Below are 19,021 nucleotides of genomic sequence, written 5' to 3'. Positions count from 1 at the left end.
GTTCCACTACTGAAGGCAAGGGAAGGAGGAAAAATTAATGGTGAAGATAAAAATTTAGTTGAGATTCTGCTATCCCCTACAAAATCCTCCCCTACAATGAAATTGTCTTAAGTTCCCACAAATTTATTTATCTCACCAAAAAGATTATGTTCTTTTGTACTGAAAATGTTAAAAAGAAGTAGGGAGCTCAAGAGGCACACCTTCTGAGCAACAAATTGCCTTTTGTATCTTATCACCATTTCACTATTTGATTCAAAATGACCATTTAGATGTTAAAGAAAAAAGAATACTAAAGGAATGTCTCATTTATGCTGTTTCGCTCCAGCAAGAACTGAGGAATTCCAAGAGAAGTATTGATTTAGTGAGCTATTGCCTTCGAATTTTACCTCTCTGTTTTTATCAGCTGTTTGGTCTTAGAATACAAATGAAGGTCTCCTGATACCCTGGATCCTTAACAATATGGTAGAATAGCAATACTGCATTTATACACCTAGTTTTGCAACTTAAAAATAATCAACTAGGTCAAAAGATTTATGAGAAATAGTAACTATTCATAAAAGAAGAAAACATCCTGTGTGAGGATCTAATTTAGTCTTGATTCTTGGGAAGTATCAAGTTAAAGTTAGTGTTACATAACACCAAGGAAATATGTAATTCACAAACCGATCTGCATGAAAGCACTCAAGGGTGACTATGCCAAGGTCAGGTTCTGTTAGAGAATACTCATACCATAGTTGATGACACAGCTGAAATTCGAGGCACTCTTACCACAGAATTAGGAAATTTCATCTTCAGTTTTGTTAACACTTGAACAATTTCATCAAATTCTATAAACATAAAGGAGACTGTGACAATCGTTCCAGCTGTCTGAACACTCCAGTTTCGATCCAAGCACTCCAGCGCTCCAGCACCATACAAGCAAAGAGTGTCTCCTTCCACTTCCACTAAATGAGACTCAAGAACAGACAAGCCTTGTACTGCACTGCTCAATATCGTATCGAGAGACCTGTGGAGAAAATAAAAATGCAGTGACATAAATAAGATTATTTGTATTAGTAAGATTATTAATACGTTACTCAAAAGCATGATTTCTCAAGCAATGAGAATCTGGTCATTAATAGGAAAAAGCTTGAGCTACCACAGGTGCATTGACTTGGCCACAGGGGATGATTACTAACACTGAATTAAACTGCGAGGAAGCCAAGAAGGCAAGAAAGCAGTGGCTAAACATATGTTCGGGGGAACACAAGAAAAGAAAGCACTAACAGCAATTTAAAAAGGCTAAGAAAAAAGATGCAGCGTTCAACTGGAGATAAAAACCAGGACGTGTCAATACTAGGCTGAAACTCAGATGGGTCCTGTTTGTGAGAGTCAAGATTTCCTGCCTATACCCGACCCCGAGTGCTGATCAGGCACAGCAGGAAGCTGTACTTGCTGCTGAATTTGTGCAGAGGAGTTTTTCAGGCTTTTGCCGGAGCTAGCTGGGTTGGAAGTGTGCGCATTTGGTTTTAGCCAATCCAAGGCGCACATTGTTCATCGAGTTCTGCAACTGGGTTTTAAATTATATAGAATGCCAGATGGCCATCTTTGAGATGCAAATAAGCAAGCCACGATGAGTATCACAAAAACAATGTTTTAAACCAACAATCCAAAAATTATCTTAGGAACAAGATCAAGTCAAAGAACCGCTGTTGTTAAAAATGGCACGGGTATAAAAGTGGTCCAGTAAGACATGCTGCTGTTCAAACTAAGAACATGAATTCAATATTCAGTTTAGGCAACCTCTTGATATACAAGGAGGTTATAAACATTTGCAATGCTCATACATCCTCGTTTGTTCATTTCAACGGAATGCAACAACTTAAGCTGTCAAGGAATTAACAAGCCTTAAAAAAGGCTCAAGAATTCACATTTAATATTTCTTGCTAACATGAAGTCCGTATTTAGTAAGCAAAATCACATAATAATTTCACTTACACATCTTCAGTCAATGAGCTGCTGTTATCTTACTTATTTAATATATACTATTTATTACTAGTGGCCAACACGTATAATCGTAAAGTAAAACATCTTTTCAAAATTGATTTGTATATATTACTTTTCATACTGAAATACAGGGAGAGGTCAGAGATGAGAAGTAACCTGGAATATAAGACACAAACAAGAAGAAACATTTCCCAATAAAATACCTGCTTTCTTCAGGAAATACATATGCAGCACTGCCATTGATCTGACAGGGCTCATTATCTTTGTCTTCATTTAAAGAAGCCACAAGAGCCACTCGATTCTGCTGTATCTCCCACTGACGAGCAATGTTACAAATCGTTAACCTTTTCTTTTCCTGAAACAAGATAAAAAAATCATGATCAGTTATTACAGTGCAATATTAACACACTTGTTTGTTCTGAAAGAAACAATGCTGAGTTCTCATCAAATAAAAAGAACACAAATAATATCAAAGGGTAAATTAATTGTTAGTTTCACTTTGTCTTCTCTGAACCAGATCTAACTCACGAGGAATCAGCCCTCTTGCTGTTACACAACTCTCAGTGAAGTTCGAACAATGACTTGGCATTTCTGAGAGGAAAATATAGTGGAGCATAACAAAATAAATTTACATTCACAAAACACGAATAAAACAGCATCAGTCAAAGCTGATGATTTCTTGGTTTACAGTATAACACTCTAAATAGATGTTGTTATAGAAATGCAGCTTTCGAGTCCATGCAAAGGAACAGCCTTGATTTAAAGCTTCCCACTGTTGAGAACCCGTGATAACCTAAGGATCCTTTAATTTCTCTCATATACTTCAGAACATCACTGTTGGAACGGGAATACAAACAAACATCCTGATATTTTGGAAGGGTAAACCTGAATATGCCCTACGTGGTATCAGCCGCAGTTCATAGGCAGCACGTGTATTTGTCACTAATCTTACCCATAAACAGGGGAAGGATAAAGGGTTCATACTGTTCAGATGTACTGACGAGCATTCTGCTTCCATGCTACGAAATTTTGGACTGAAACAGCAAGTACTTGTTAGCTTCAAGTGGCAATGATCTTAAATTGGGTCTAAAAGGATGTCAGGCAAGGTACACCCCTGATAACAATTATTTCCTTAGAGCATAGGCTAACCACTTCTATCAATTTCTTACCAGTATTAAAAGCCCGCCTAATACTATAATTTTAAATATCATTACATTATTTCCTGTCTCTTTTAGGATATTCTGCCAGGCTGATTAACATACAACAAAACAGCACAATATTGATTAAAATATAGAAGGATGGACCAAAAATCCTGCAGACTAGGAAGGCTTTATTTGTTTTAAAACTGAACATTTACATTTCTGTTTTAAGACAGACTCCACGGCTGGGGAGGTGGTGTGGAAACCCAACCACAGTTTTATTACAGCCCCTTTTTTCCTGTAAGAAAAACAAAAGGGAATTTATTTGATATGCCTACAGAGAACAGCAGGGGACCAGGGTAAACCTAATTTTACAATTTAAAATTAACACTTTCGATATATTAAGTTTGACCTATACTCACTATGCTCCTAGGTTCAATCTATAAAAGCAACATGTGACTGTTACCATGATGTTTTTACATAATTCTTTTCACAGTGGGTGAGTTGTGGACACCACTGCAAAGCAGTTCACTAAGAACGTTGCTCACAGTACTCAGCATTGGAAACGTGACGTGTAAAGCACTACAAATGAATATTTCTTTGGGAAAAAAAACCAAACCAGAAAATAGTAGATCAACAAAAAAAAAAAACCCAAGCATTTTACCATCTGTGACTGCTAATTTGCAGAGCCTAGGTATTTCCTTAAGAATAAAGAACCACTGCATATAAATGTTTCCCAGTAGAACATTTAATACCTCCAGGCAACCCCCTCGTGCTGCAGCTATTATACTCGAAGCAGACACCATGAACTGTTCCACTGGCTGAGAGCACAGAGACACATCTGCTAGGCTTGAAACATTAATGAAGTTATGTCCATTACTGTCTATAACTGACACTGAAGGTGCACAAAACTAACGCAAAGATTTTCTTCATCTGCAAGCTTTTCCATTTTAAAGAGCTCCAAATTCTGTTTCACGTTCACTGTTCCCCAAGAGCTCTGTTACCTGGTTAGAGAACACCAAGCACCCGAAACGCATAGACTTCCAGTGATGACTGGGCTCCGTGTCACGGAGAGGAGGGGAAGTCGAAATAGTCAGCATTTTCTTCCAATCACATCAAATATTCCGTTTGTTCTGGAGGGCAGGTTGTCCTCATAACCTCAACTACCAGGAGCTCTACTACTCTGTTAGCTCTCAGCTCTGGGCTGCTGGATTCCTACAGAGCTTTGAAAACTTCCAAGAACTCATTTTACAAAAAGCAAATTTTCTAAGTGTGAAGATTCTGCTAGCAGTAACTATTTCTTGTTCCACTAAATGTAAAGTTCATCTTCCTTTGGAAAGGAATTACATTCTCTGTACATTTCCAAGTACATCTCAAACGCTCCCAGAGGAGTGAGTTTTAATCAATAAAAAAAAAATAGTCTGGAAAAAGAGAGATGAAGAAACCTCGCTGTTAGAGTAGACGGGTATCAGCAAGGGAAAAAACAAAAAGATGCACTGAATACAGGAAAACAGCAATTATTTCCTATTGAATGAGTGCTTATAATTTCATTTACACTGCATATACTTCAAGAAGTTTGGAAGAAAGTGATTTCAAATTGCAGAGAATTCTCTAAATATTTTCTCAGACTTAACTATGAAGAAAAAAGCTCATAATTTGCAAGATTTTTGATTGGACATTGTATGTGCACAGACTTGTTCCTTTCAATTCAAATACGTGGAACAGGAAGAAAGAAACCAGAATCATAATACACAAGAACATGAACAAAGGAAAGATATATAAAAAAAATAAAAGTCACCGAATTGTGCAAAAGATACCAAGTTTTGGCTGTTATGCCACTTCTCTTCAAATAGTCAAGAAAGATATTTTGACTGAATTACAAAATATACAATTTAATGTTGGAATCTGAGTAACAGTGGCACTACGCATTAAAAAGATTTTTTTCTTCCTCTAAGGGAAGTTTCCCCAGCAAAATACAGCGAGAAATCTAGGCCATTGAGACAAACAATCCCTCTGCTACAAGGGAACGTGACACCAACGGTTAAGAACATGAATTACAAATAAACACTTTCAATGAACACCTACTTTTTTTTTCCAGTCCAGGGACAGAGTTAGCTTTTCATAAGCATAAAATAACACCATGTGTGAAAATTATTTAATAATTTCCCACTTCATTATGTTCCTAAGAACTGGCACTAAAACTTTAAATCTGGAGAGTCTTTAAATACATCAATATCTTACAGGAAAGAAAAGACAAAACCAAAACAACAGACTGCAACACTGCTTAAAAAAAAAACACTCTAAGACTTTGTTGTTATATATATTTTTTTTTTAACAGAAAATCAAAATATACATGGATACAAATATACAGGAAATCAAATCACACCCTTCAGCATGGATTTCTTCTATTCATACAATTTAGGTTCGTGAGGGTTTTTATGTACATAAAACATTTTATAGTATACTGTTAGCATTCTGTATACGTATGCTTATTTTCATAGATATAGACGTTTGCTACACTTCATGCAGCCTCCTGCAACAACTTTCAGTCTAACCCCCTTCACGAAATATTTTACCCAAGCAACTTAACAATATGGATTCATGACTTCTATTTACGTGTTTGCCAAAGAGTGTTTTGTATAACCATTGCAGGATGGCAAGAAGTTTTAAGTACTTTTTTTTCAAGGAATAGTGTTTTGAGACAATTTGTGACATTCCCACAACAAACGGAATGCAGATCTTCTTTGATCCTTGAACTGTGGTCTCCTGTTAGCAACACAGGTCATTTAGCCCCCGGTGCCATCAGAGCATCCTGGAATGCCCTCCGCCTCCACTGCTAGAGCTGTTCCATCTCAGGTACACGAGCACTAACCAGGCCAGGTGGCCTGCTACATAAGCCTTCTTCTGAAAAGAAGACAGCTGCAGGCTAGCTGCTGCTTTGACGGCTGCTTAAGCCCTTCGACAAAAAAGGAACAACTCCAGCAAGAAAGAATGTGACAATGAAGCTTTAAATATATATATATCTCTCACACTCATGTATTCAAATTTGGGGTTGTGTAACTTGCATAGTTGACTAATACTTTCAGTTGTGAAGTGCACTGTTTAAGCTGTAAAAATCCCAAGTTTCAAGAGACAGAGGCATACTGGGATAAAAGGATACGTAAGAAATACAGAAAAATATACTAGGATATAGATTATTGCTGTGAAGTGGTTTACAGTAGGCTTAGAACAGCCAGAGAAAATACCTTAAGCAAGGTCTGTCTATGGCTTTCACGCTTCCTTTCTTCCTCCTTCCTTGCTGCAATAGATGCCATACGTCTTTCTTCCTCCTAGATGAAAAAAGAAAATCCACCTCATAAAAGGAGAAATAAATCAGGTTCTGAAAAGTACTAGCGATAAATTACTAATATATTTTCGTATGTGAAATGCAAATTTTAGTTTTAATACAATTTTAGGATTGCTCATATTAAAATGTGTCAAACTACTTAAAAAAATCAAATTGGTAATTATAAATAAAACAATAAATATATGAGGAATAGAAGCTACATAGAGGTAGGATAAAAAATAAAGCATATGGCGAATATGAATGTGAAAAAGAACATTTTTAAATACATCACTGCCTCATTTCTTTTTACTTTTGTAGTATTTATTTTTGCAATTAGAAGGATATTTTGTAAGAAAAGTCACAGAGGAAACAAGCCGAACTCTATTTATGCCCGAATCATAATCTAAGATTGATTTTTATTATTGCAAACTGTTTCGAGGGACTTAATTTTCTCGATCAGCAACAGAACTTGAGAAGAACATTTTCAAAGTTACCTACAGTACATTAACATTATTCCTCACCAATATTGTTACCTATTTGAGAAGAAGTTTCAAGATGAAAGCCATTGATTCCTAAAATAATGAAAGTCGTGGAAGTGAAGCTGCTTAATTTTCCTGGTCCAGCAACTGACTACTGCAATACACTCTTATTAAGTTGAACGCTCCTTGTTTCCAGAAGCGTAAACATTCTCAAAGCACAATATTTTTAGAATATATATTTTCCAAGTAACAAAAGAAATATTCACTATGAAATAAGAAGCACAGAGTCCTTCCAACACAAATATTTGGGAAGCATGCTTCAACTTATTTTGATTTACTTCACATGCCATTTGGGTGTTTCTATTAAAGTATCTTCCCAGAACACGAAGAAAGTGTTTTGATTCCCTCAAAATAGACTCTCCTGTCCCAACTTTTTCATTTTCACTTTCCAGAGTACTTTGCATCAAGAAAATTAACAAACAAAAATGAACAGAAAACATCATCAACCATGAAGACATATTGATATGTCAAAATTTCTATATAAATAAAACATGCTATGTTTAGAGCACTGTACGAACCCCTCCGCACAGTGCTGAATGCTTACTGGGAGGTAAAATTAAACAGGAACTCGACACTTCACATCGCCAGTACTCGTTTACGAAATTAATCTCCAAAGCAGAAGTTAGGTTCCCGTAGCACACTTACTCTAACCTGTGCACAGCCCCCTGGAACCCATGGAATACCACGGATTTTGACATCAGTCTGAACGGTGATTCAACACCAAACTTCCAAACTGTTCCTCCACCATTTTAACCCAATATGTACACATTAAACGAAAGGAATTCCCTAATGCAGATCAAGGCATGAGGCTTTAGATCGAGGAAGCTTCTCTAACCCAACTGTAAGCAAGAATTCCCCTGGCACACTAATTGGAAAGATAACTTTGCTTTACTTTTTTTTGCTCTGAAAGCAACTTCTGGCCTTTTGAGGTGAAGTTTTATTGGCAGCCACCTCTGCTACCGGGCTTTTCAGTTCTTCTTAAACAGGAGGCTGAGTAGACCAGGTTAGAAGGGACCTCAAGAGTCCCTCAAAGGAGGATCAACAATAAATAAATAATTAAAGAAACCCACACACGAGTATAGAAGACCCTTCTAGATTCCAGTACAACAAAATACACACAATGAAACCCAGCACCTGAACGGGGAGGGGGCAGCGTGAGGCTGTGAAAACCATTAAATACTCCCATGCCGGTAATACACCACAAACATTAAAGTATAATAATGCAAAATAAAAATGTACTCTTCCTCAAAATATGATTCAAAATATTAAGAACTACAAACATTATTCTCTGGACAATAATTTATCTCAATTATGTGTTACAGTGTCCCAGATTTGCATTTACTTCGAAAAACTCTGTCTTAAAATAAAATATAAGCATTAGCAAGCCAGTTAGTGATATCTTTCTACAGAAAGTGGGTTAAAGTTGGTGGAGGTTTTTTTTTTTTCATTTTCTAATGAAATCTCTTCATTTGATCTTGCATTTATGCTTTTAAACTTGGCTTCACACAGAAACAAATATCTTAAAATTTCAGTGTCAACTGAAATTACAACTTTAACTTACAACTTGAAGGGTTGGGGTTTTTAAGCTTTAAGGCAAACATCCACAAAGTTCACTAGTTCAGTTCTCTCTCAGCTTCCACAAGTGCCTTCTTCCTGTCTTCCATTCCCTCCCTTAATTCAGCCCAAATGTCACTTGGTAGCAGTGTCTTCCATACATGAGGGTCTCTACCGCCCTCACTCAAGTCTGTGTAGTACTCTCCCTGTCAACAAAGTCTCAATACACGGAATGAAATTAACTAACGCTAATTATGTTCTAAGCAGTCTTTTATTAACTGAATGACTTTAGCCTTTATCAGAAGTTTATCCTAATTACAGACATTTAAAAAAATACCTTTTCTTTTACAAAAGAAATTAGCTTGGCCTAAAAATAAGATGAATCCTAGTAGCACTTAGTATTCATAAAGGCAGGATGATAAAGAAAACATCTGAATAAAGATCAAGGGCCAAATCTGCTTTTTATGGAAATCTAATCCACATACACATCTTTATTAATCCTGCACAACACACGCAACCAATCTTGAAAAACAAAACATCCTCCCCTAAGCCACAAAGAGCCTCCCAGAAAATCTACAATTATAAAACAAAGCCCTTAATCACCCTGCCACAATTAATTCTTACTACCACCCGTTCTTCTCTTTTAGCTCCAGGTCTTTTGAAATTATTTCTACCTCCGTTTTTCTTTGTTCTCCATCATTTGTCTTCACCTTTGTTTTGCCTTTAACCCAAACCCTGCTGGGCAAGGGAGGATGCTTTGTCAGAAGGTCAAAGCGCCAGATCGTTATAAAAGGAGCTGGATGTTGCTTATATATTGAAATCTCCATTTTCCATCTAAAAATGTTACTAAATGGCTCCGAAGATAAATAGAAGGGGATGGGAGAGAGAGAGAGAAGAGCAATATATTTCCTCAAGAAGCACTTCACTTCCCACAATGAGATTTTGAGGCTGCAGGTTTATACTCTCAGTAGGAAGCAACGGTTGCGAGAGAACACAAGAAGAATAAGGCACATTAAAGCTATTACTGCCCTTATAAAAACTTCCCAGCAGAGCTGTAAGAGCCCCGCGTGCGCTCTGGCATGCTGACAGCTCCGCCTGCCGCTCCATGAGCACTACCGAACCTGGAACACCGCACAGGTTGGCCAAATCTCTCACTATGACCTCAGCCTTCCAAGAGGGAACATCCAGCAAGACCAGAGAAGGATCCTAAAGAGACTACAGGGCATGCACGTATTCTCCCTCACTACTGCTTGGCTATTATTCAAACAAGTTCTTTTTCAACAAACAATAAAAATCACAGGAGAAAAAGACACTAAGTTAGCAACAAGGGATTCAGCATTTTGTTTCCACAGCACATCTACCTTAAAATTACTCGGATAATTTCACTGTAGATTAGAAACACCTATAGCATACCTGACAAACTACTACAGGTAATGAAAACTTAAAAGCACGGAGAATATGGAGAATGGCCTAGAATGTACTACTAAGCTTTCAAAGCATAAGGAGACTCAGAGTACACTTAAAATACACAAAATTCAGCTCACTTACACTTGCAGAAGGCAAACTACTTTGTTATGTATGCCAGAGAGGCTGATTTTACACAAGAATGGAATAAGAATGTAATAAGAATGTAAGGATAGTTCTAGTAGAAATACAGCCATGGAAAATAACAAGTACAACATTTTCAACTAATCATTTTTTAAGTCATATTTGAGAAAGAGTTTTCTTGGGTTTTTTTTACATTTACAAAATGTAAATCAGATTGCAAAATCTGAGTTAAGGGAGAGTATAACGATGCACAAGAATGACTCTAGACGATCCTGAACTATCTTCTTTCAAGGGCAAAGAAAGAAATTAGAGATCCTTCCCTAAAAAGACCCAGAACACTCCCCAGTAGTGATGGAATCTGTAAGGAATTCTGTTCTAGATAAAGCAGTAGAACCTACTCCCTGATGAGCAGAGAAATGTCTAAGAAGAAAACAATCAATCTTTTACATACAAAACCTACAAGACCTCAATGAAAAGCAGCAAAGTTTTACTGTTAAAAAGATGCAGTTTGTCTTTCAATTTGGGAACCACAGTACATTTAAAATATACACACACACAATATACATTATTTATACATGCATATATAAATATATATATATATACACACACTTAGAAAATTCTGTTGACAAAGCGTATTTAAACTGGTGGAGTGTTCCTGGCAAAATATTTTCTCAGTAAGGAATATGTACCCATTAAATTCATGTTTTAATATTTTATTACATGTCTGCAGACAATATCTGCTTACTGCTCTTAAAGACTGAAGGAAATAATGATTGGTCACAGCTAAACTGTAAGCGCCACTGGATAGGTCCACTTTTGCAAAAGTTCAAACTACAAAATGCATTCAAAAAGCTCCAATGTTGAGAAAAACAACTGTTACAGTACGTCAACCAAACCGTGCAAGTGACTCCATAGGCAACCTGAGCCTCCTCGGGCTGTAACTCACCTCAGTTTCACATCGGCCTATTTCACTGAGCCATAAATCAAGTCCCATGACCTCACAGCTTGGGTGGACTAAAGGTGTCACCATCACAAACAGTCACTGATGGTTAACACAGGTGACACAGCAATTTGCCCAGCCGCTGTAACTGAGCTTCCTCCCCACTCTTTAAGCCTCCAGACAGATCAACTGAAGTTTGAGAAGGTGAAAGATTTCCATTAAGAAGATGTTTTAGATACACAATACAAAGTGGCTGGGGTTTTCAGCTGGAAGTCATCTTCCAGTCTGGACACTGAATAAGTGTGCACAGTCCTACAGCAAAACTTGTCTCAAGGGACTGACCTCCACTGATTTCACCACCACTGGGCCCATCCTCAGTGGTTTAAGAGCTTCAACCTTACATTCAAAAATGGCTTATGAATGAAACGGCTAAGAAAATACCCATGTCCTCACTGGTCAGGCTCATAATATGATGCAATCCGTTGAATAAAGGCAAATCTGTCCCAACTTATGAAATAATAGAACAGTTACAATGTGAAAAAAAAATATTCCAACTGCCGAGTATTTGATTTTCATGGCAGCTGTATGTTTCTGAATAGCTCCCTACGGCAGAGGCAGTTACCACCAGATTTCTCAGAGGTTCCCTTACTCCAGAGAATCCTAGAAAAGGCCTGGTATGAAAGAGCACATGTCTTCTTGAAAACCACCATGAACAAAGCTTCAAGGCCTCTGGCAAACCTTTCAAAATGTCCCTCAGATTTGACTCATTCTTGAAGTAATTTTCTTGTCCCAAAGAAGCCAGGAAGTTAACGAAAAGTTAAAAGCAGAAGTAACAATTGTGTAAAAGTCACTTCTCAAGCAGAAGAGCTTCTGTTCGGGTCAGTGAAGAATTCCTAGTGAGAGAAAACCATCTCTGTCCAACTCTCAGATCTTTACAAGACAAAAAAATGTTTAAGTTCAAAATGGTCTGGCCACTCTTCAGAGTAATAAAGAAAAGATCCTATAAATGCAATTAGTTTAGGCACACTAATGGAGTGAGAAGAAGCGCATACTCATTATTGCACCTTCCATTCCCCGACTAAGTTGCACTCCCCCTCTCGGCTGATGGCAACTGCCTGCTGCATTACTAGGCAGAATTGCTGGGTTTGGCATAGCGAACTCTCTAATTTTATCACAAATCTCACGATACTTGTTATTTTGCTAAAAATCTCCATTTCTTAAGTCATATTATCTGGGTAACACAGTTTTTATTGGAGAAAACATACAGCACCCTCTACATGAAGAAAATGTTAAAGTTCTCAAGGCTCAAAAACCAGAAGGTAAATAAAAAGAACAAAAACATGTTCTTTTTACAAAAAGATTTATGAGCAGCACAACTGGCGAGGCCTCGTTTTCTATGGCTTTTTGTCTTGTGGTCAGTTCTCTGATGTTTAACAAGGTGCGAGTCCAGATTTTTTCCCATAGTTGTGCATTTTCTAACAGCTTTTCCCCCACACAGACCCCAAGGAGTCTAAAAAGGAGTTTGAGCTCTTTCTACAGTTTTTCCCCACTGTGAGAGTTCTACTAGGATCAATCCACTCTCAGGAATGGGCAGGGGAGGGAAAAACATTTTCACTATGCGACTTAAATCTCTGAAAAAATACTGACAAAGCCATGTTTCTGAAAGCAATTAGCAAGTATTCAATTAAGTAAGTATAAATTCACACACCAAAAAATCACCCAACGCATAGAATACCAGCAAGGAAACAAGCATTTAGTATTTTCCATGCTGGGAGTAAAACACGTCCCAAAGGACTTAATTTTTAAAATTAATGTTTTCCACATACATGTTGTATTTTACATCATGATTGGCTGTATTTGATACTCATGGTGGACAGGCTACAGGACAATAGGATCGATGATAAAACAATAGGTGCAATCTATAATGCAGTACAGTCTTTGTGCGAAGCAAAGAAGCATTTAAATTAAGGTGTGTGTATCAGCACCTGGTCAAAAAAAGAGAACACTGACACACCGTTGCCTGTAAAGCGTATTATATTCGTTATCTCGCTGCTGGATGAATTTTTCTTGTAAGAAGGTCACACTTGCACATCATTTCTGAGTAGACACAGAAGAATTAGCATGGCTGTTCTCACATTAAGAGATAAAATAGTTGCCTTAATGGTAAGGCCCCCAGAGACCACCCTTCCTCCTCTACCTTACAGTGTATTTTCAAGAACTCTGTAGGAGGCTTAGTAGCCTGCAATTCCTCTCTTCCTTATCCAAGTTATTTGAACTCACTCAGCAGAAACAGAGATGAATGGTGAGAGTAGGTTTGGTAAGGAAGGCAGAAATACAAACTCTGAGACCATCAGGTTTCCTTATGAATCCAGACTAAAGGAACCAACGAGATTTTTAAATGAAAGAAGATACCAATAACAGCAATTTTAGACTATTGCTTTGGATGAAATACACTGTTTCTCATCAGCTACCCTGCAAACCTGTCAAGACTGTGTTGAGAAAGTTCTCACCGAAAGCTTTGCAAATTCTCTCAGGTCACTCGGCAAGTGATCATGCAGTATTTATTAATGGAGAGTTTAAACATTTAAAAATAAGCGTGTTAAAATGAAGTAAAAAAGCACACCCTTACATAATACTGAACCAAAAAAAAAAAAAAGTTAATGTTTTAAAGATTCACTTCCATATTAAATTAAGAAAAGAATGTGGTATTTTTAATATACATATATACACAGAAATCCCTATATTTTACTTCTGAATTTCAGGATCTAGTAAATTTGACGAAAATAGAAATTTCTTACTGTGATTCTCTTCATATCTAGCTGTCGGAGCTGCATCATATGATGGAGAACAGTGTGTTTGTACCATGTCTCCTGAGCTATTGGATTGCCATCAAGGGTGATATCTGACAAAGATGAGGAATCAGCAAGGCAGAGAATATCCTCAAAACTGTAACCAAAAGAGTTTAAAGTTTTAATGTCAGAGAATTATATTATACTACTGTTACCTACAAGAGTATTGTTTCACCTAAAAAAACCCTCTAAGATAGGATACTCATCAACCCATATTAAAAAAAAAAAAATACAGGGTGTATTTGCGATCAAAGCCAGCATGAAAACCATTGAAAAGGCAGGAAAATAGCCAACCACGAATACCACAATCATGCTGGGTGTTTGCAATATCATTAAATATTGGAAGAAAAACAATTAGAAAAGCATCACAATATCTTCAAAACAGATCTGTCTGTTGTCAGTGTTTATAGACTGAACTCTGAACAAGATGGCTTTTTAGACAACATCTGATTTGGTTTTCTGACAAAAATAACTGCCTGTGCAAAATATATTTAGAGATGTACAGCCCATATCATGTTCCTTTCATTGAAGATGGAATGTGAAAAGAAAGCAGCTGTATTTTTAAACAAGAGGGAACTATTTAACTTGATTTCAAAAGCTGATACCTTATAGAAGTAAGAAATTTATTACAGTGTATAAATGTACACCTGTGCACCCATCCTTATGCACTTTGGCCTACAAAAGTCAAGCCTGCGTTATGAAGTTAAGTAAGTTCTGCTGGAAAGTATGAAATAATTTGACTTGGTACTTTTGAGAGTGAAGTTAAAAAAACCCTGAAAATTAAAAAAGAATCGGTGATGGTAACAAGAATCTAAGCAGAGGATCACTCGACTAAATAAACAAATAGTTAATGACCTTCTGAAATAAGAGACTATTTCTCAAGCGGAAAATTGGAATTATTGTCATCTTTTTAATATTCAAACAATCTTACTGCTTGCATCAACTGGGTACAGCTCTCACTCTTGGTGGCAGGAAAAGTCGTCCTTCACTAGCACTCAGAAGGACAGCAAACCTTCAACATGCCCTAAACTCAGGGATCAGAGATCATACGCGGTACCGATGCTCGTATTAAAGACTGTCATTGAGCAGAGGGGCGACTTTATCATTGGTATCACTCCACTTTCCATACAATAACCTGCTGAGGACTAACATCCAGCTGCAAAGACCTTCAGATCTACTAGAATGGCAGATTTTAAACTGAGATATCCCTGACAGATTCTAGGTACTAGATAAAACAATTTCTGCAATAATAACAGAAACACGGATAAAATAGGAAAATAATATCACCAAATAGCAATCAGTCTCTGACAGCAGATGGAAGACCTGGATATCTGGATATGAACATAAGCTAGCAGGAGTAGAGAAAACAAATCAACTAATGAAGATCTCAAAAACCCCCAACACAATTAGTTTCATATTCCTTGGTTTCATATTTTGAACTAAGTGCAATAACCCTCTTTCTGAATCTCAGTGCCACACCTTTCCTGAAGAAAACAGTTTCTCTAATCTCTTTCCAGCACCACATGACAAATTCAAACTGGGATTTCTTCTCCCTTTTTATAACTAGGTCTAGACCTACGTGTCACCTTCACCATCAGGTATGAACACCTTCAGTCTGTAACTGCTACATTTTGGGGGCTGAAGCCAGAAGTAGGACCTCTTTTGTTTCAGATCAACAACAACTTTCACAGCATTCGGGTTTAGCTTATGTTATCTTCCCAAAACATCTTTTTTTACTAAAAGCCCTGCAGAGAAGCAGCAGCATTCTGAGGCCTCTGAAGCATGAGGGAAAAAGAACATTAGTCCTTAATAATAGATTCTCATGCCTTAAATAGTGATGATTTTAAAAAGGCTTTCCCAAATCTTCTACAGAAATACTAATTCATACATGCCAGTATGTATCAATTTAAGATTCAAGGATTTTTGCTGACAGGCAAAAATACGAAGCAGCAAAATTTCCCATGGCAGTACTGCCTCAAAAATGCTATTTTATTTTAATAATCACTAATAAAATGTTTTTATGAACCTGTAACATAAATATATCCAGATTTTGGCAATAAACTTTGTTGCTTGTTTCCATTTGCAGGTTTCCTCTACGCAACTACAGATAAATTAATTAGAATATCTGTGTATCAATCTGATTGTCTAGAAATCAGTTGTATAGACACAGCTGTTTCTAGGAAAAATCACTTTAAAAGTTACTGTATGGCACACAATAAACTCAGGTAAGCAACTCAAAACCACACAAAATAATTCAAAAGGGTTGTAGGAATGTTCAGACGTAGCACAGCAGTTCACTATGATTACGGTTGCATATAACTTCTTCAGTCAATTCAAACAGTATCAAGCCAAGTATCAGGAAGCAGAAGGTCAAGAGTTTGTACTTATCTACTACATAACTCAAAATCAGGAATTAATGGGATTTTTTTAGCCTCAAATCTACTATATGCAAATCGAAGTTTATTATTTCAAAAACCCAAGCTAACTGTGATCATCAAAAGAAATTCTTCATTTCTTTGTTTTAAAATAGTACATGGTAAACAAAGAGTTAAACTGCCACCCACCTTACTACCTACGTATGTATACTAAATTTATAGAAGAGCAATGCCTTTGGTTTGACATTAAGATTTTATTTCTATACCTATTCCAAGTATAAACTGTATATTTCCATAAACGCTCTGATAAGTATTTATAGCTTACATGAAAACTGAGCCCAGTTCTATCAGTTCAGCTGAAGCCCCAGGGAATAAATGACAGTAATCACCATAAAATACCATGAAGCGAGCTTACTGATTACATAAAGTTTGAGAAATCTACTTTAGAAACCTCACAGAAAAACTGAAATATTTTTCCTTCTTTGAACACTGTAAAAATAACAAAACTTACATAAAATAATGTGAGAAAGGAGTCACAAAGCTACACAAAATATACCAAGTATATAAAAAGACACAGGCGCTCCACTGACTGCAGTGATGCTCCCTGATGGCAGCGGAGCCAGCTACTGCAGTCCTCTCATTGTTCTTGCCAACCGAAGGCATTTTGTAGATAAAAGAGAAACAAAACACAAGTTTCAGTTCTGGAAATTATTCAAGAGAGGCAAAATGCTACATCCCTCTCTAGCAGATTAATTAAGGGAAGAGTATAACAGAGATCCCCGCAGTTCATTTATGGCTTTGGTTTTTTAAATGCTTAATACCCACAAGGATTTAAGGAGTTCTGCATCGGTACTTTAAGAACCTAAGGAACACAGACAAGTAGGTTGGAGCTGTCTGCAAAAACCATAATGCAGGTCAACTTAAAATATTCAAGTACCTGTTACAATAAAAGCTCATACTAAGTATAGCGTTTCACAGAGAGGGCAGATGGCACAAGTACAGCACGGTATTTCCAGTAATTAGAACATGAAGCATCTTTCCCCTACCCAACATCTGAGGTTTTCATTCTAAGCAAAGAAGGCTGGTGGTGATTAAGGGATAAAAGAAGAACAGCATCACAAACTGAAGGTAATGCAGGCACTTTTTTAAATATCAGCACTAGGTTAAATGCAAACTCCAAAAAAGCGTGACAGAAAAAGCACAGAAGACAAACACTTCTATCTATTTATAAACAAAATGCACTTCCTTCTTTGAAGCTACAGAAGCCCTGCTTTTAAACTTGAGCTATTCTGCTTCAGCTATCTGTTCTGAAAGGGAAATAGCCATAAATATACCTTTCAGACTTCATTAGTATATGGACAGGTAAAATACTAGCATGAAATAATAAAACCACCATAAGCAGAATCTGACTCAGCAGTTTGTGTAACTCCATAAATGCAGTGATTGTAGGTTAAACATAATATGTACCTTGCGTAATGTTGCTGTAACAGAGATGTACTTTAACAGTAAAATAACATATTTACAAAATATATCACGTTTTCATAATTGTAAACAATATGATAATTTTTAATTTAAAAATATAAGTTTCTTGGTAGACTTCTTATAGTACAACTACATCTAAATGCAAAGGATTTAAAGAATTCTTATATTTAAAGGAGAAAAGACACAATGGCTTGATTATACTATGTGATATGTTAAGAGAAAAAAAAAAGTATCTGAATTCATAGTGTTTTAATTTAAATTCTAACGAAATACAACTCCAACAGCATGCTTGAAATTAGTGATAAGAAGCAAACTGCTGTTTCCCTTACCTAGATATATTGTTGAAGCTGAGGAAGAGACGCTGGAGACGGGGCAAAGTATCCACATCTTTCTAGAAGGAAAGAGAGAGGCATAAATTCAGTAGCTGAAAGTAGCTTTAGAACCTCTCTACTTTGCCTGATTAAATACTTTCATTTCTATATGCCACAACCTTGCTGCAACATTGATTTCTGTTGAACGTGCAGCTCCATTTCTCCCTACTGCAGACTGCAAGGGAGTGTTTCAGTGCAGATATCTACTCTGCAGAACAAACTGCATCACTTGCAAAGCAAATGATGTTAAAGAACAGAGGGTAAGGCTGCTGCTGGTTTCTGAACAGGCTTTTGGGAAATAAGCCAAGGCGCTGTCTCAGCATTTAAGCTGCAGGATAAACACACTGTAAAAAACAAAAGTTGATCTTGTGACCATGCTGAAATAAGGTTTTTCAAGTGCCACGCAGCAGTGCAATTAGCGCTACCAAACAGCAGTGACTCCTGTGCCAGTGAAGGATCTGAAGGGCTCTGTCACCTCTACAGTTAGAATTTATAGGAAGGAACGAGGTTCCAGAACGAGTAACTGTGAATTTCATATATGCCACTAAAGATCTTCACAGAAAACCCCTAAATAGCAAAGAGCTCAAATATTAGCAACGCGAAACATAACAAGCAAGATTAAACTTCATAAATGAAGTATAAAACCAAAGCGGTTTGACAGCATGGTCTGCAGCCATTCGTAACATCGTTCAGACCGCACACCTAAGTCTGCATCTCCTGCTCCTACCAACAAGCATACTCCAACAAACAATCCAAAAACTTCACTAAAACACAGAAACCAAATTCTTTTAATGAACTTAGAGTAAAAAGTTTGCAGTTAAGTGCTACATGATAACCATACCATGATTAAAATTACACCTTCTTGCCCCACGCAGTCAGCGATAACAAAATCTAAACCTCATCTTAAAAGAAA

General features: G+C 36.9%; 1 protein-coding gene across 7 annotated transcripts in view; it reads right to left on the bottom strand.

The window, feature by feature from the left end:
* Nucleotides 1–19,021, bottom strand: part of LRRC49 (leucine rich repeat containing 49) — a 43,974-nt gene that overhangs the window by 8,202 nt on the left and 16,751 nt on the right. For 5 of the 7 annotated variants that reach the window (XM_054077704.1, XM_054077709.1, XM_054077707.1 and 2 more), the window contains 5 exons: nt 18,067–18,128; nt 13,830–13,977; nt 6,371–6,454; nt 2,190–2,341; nt 769–1,006 (listed from right to left, as the gene is read on the bottom strand). In XM_054077704.1, the coding sequence (XP_053933679.1) occupies nt 769–1,006; nt 2,190–2,341; nt 6,371–6,454; nt 13,830–13,977; nt 18,067–18,128 (684 nt within the window). Of the gene's footprint in view, nt 1–768; nt 1,007–2,189; nt 2,342–6,370; nt 6,455–13,829; nt 13,978–18,066; nt 18,129–18,227; nt 18,736–19,021 lie in introns of those variants that run through there. The other 2 variants (XM_054077711.1, XM_054077710.1) reach the window with 2 other exon arrangements.

The sequence above is a fragment of the Cuculus canorus genome, chromosome 12, assembly GCF_017976375.1.
Source record: "Cuculus canorus isolate bCucCan1 chromosome 12, bCucCan1.pri, whole genome shotgun sequence".
Classification (NCBI taxonomy): Eukaryota; Metazoa; Chordata; class Aves; order Cuculiformes; family Cuculidae; genus Cuculus; species Cuculus canorus.
The sequence above is the reverse complement of the archived record's forward strand: the minus strand, read 5'-3'. Positions and strand labels throughout refer to the sequence as shown.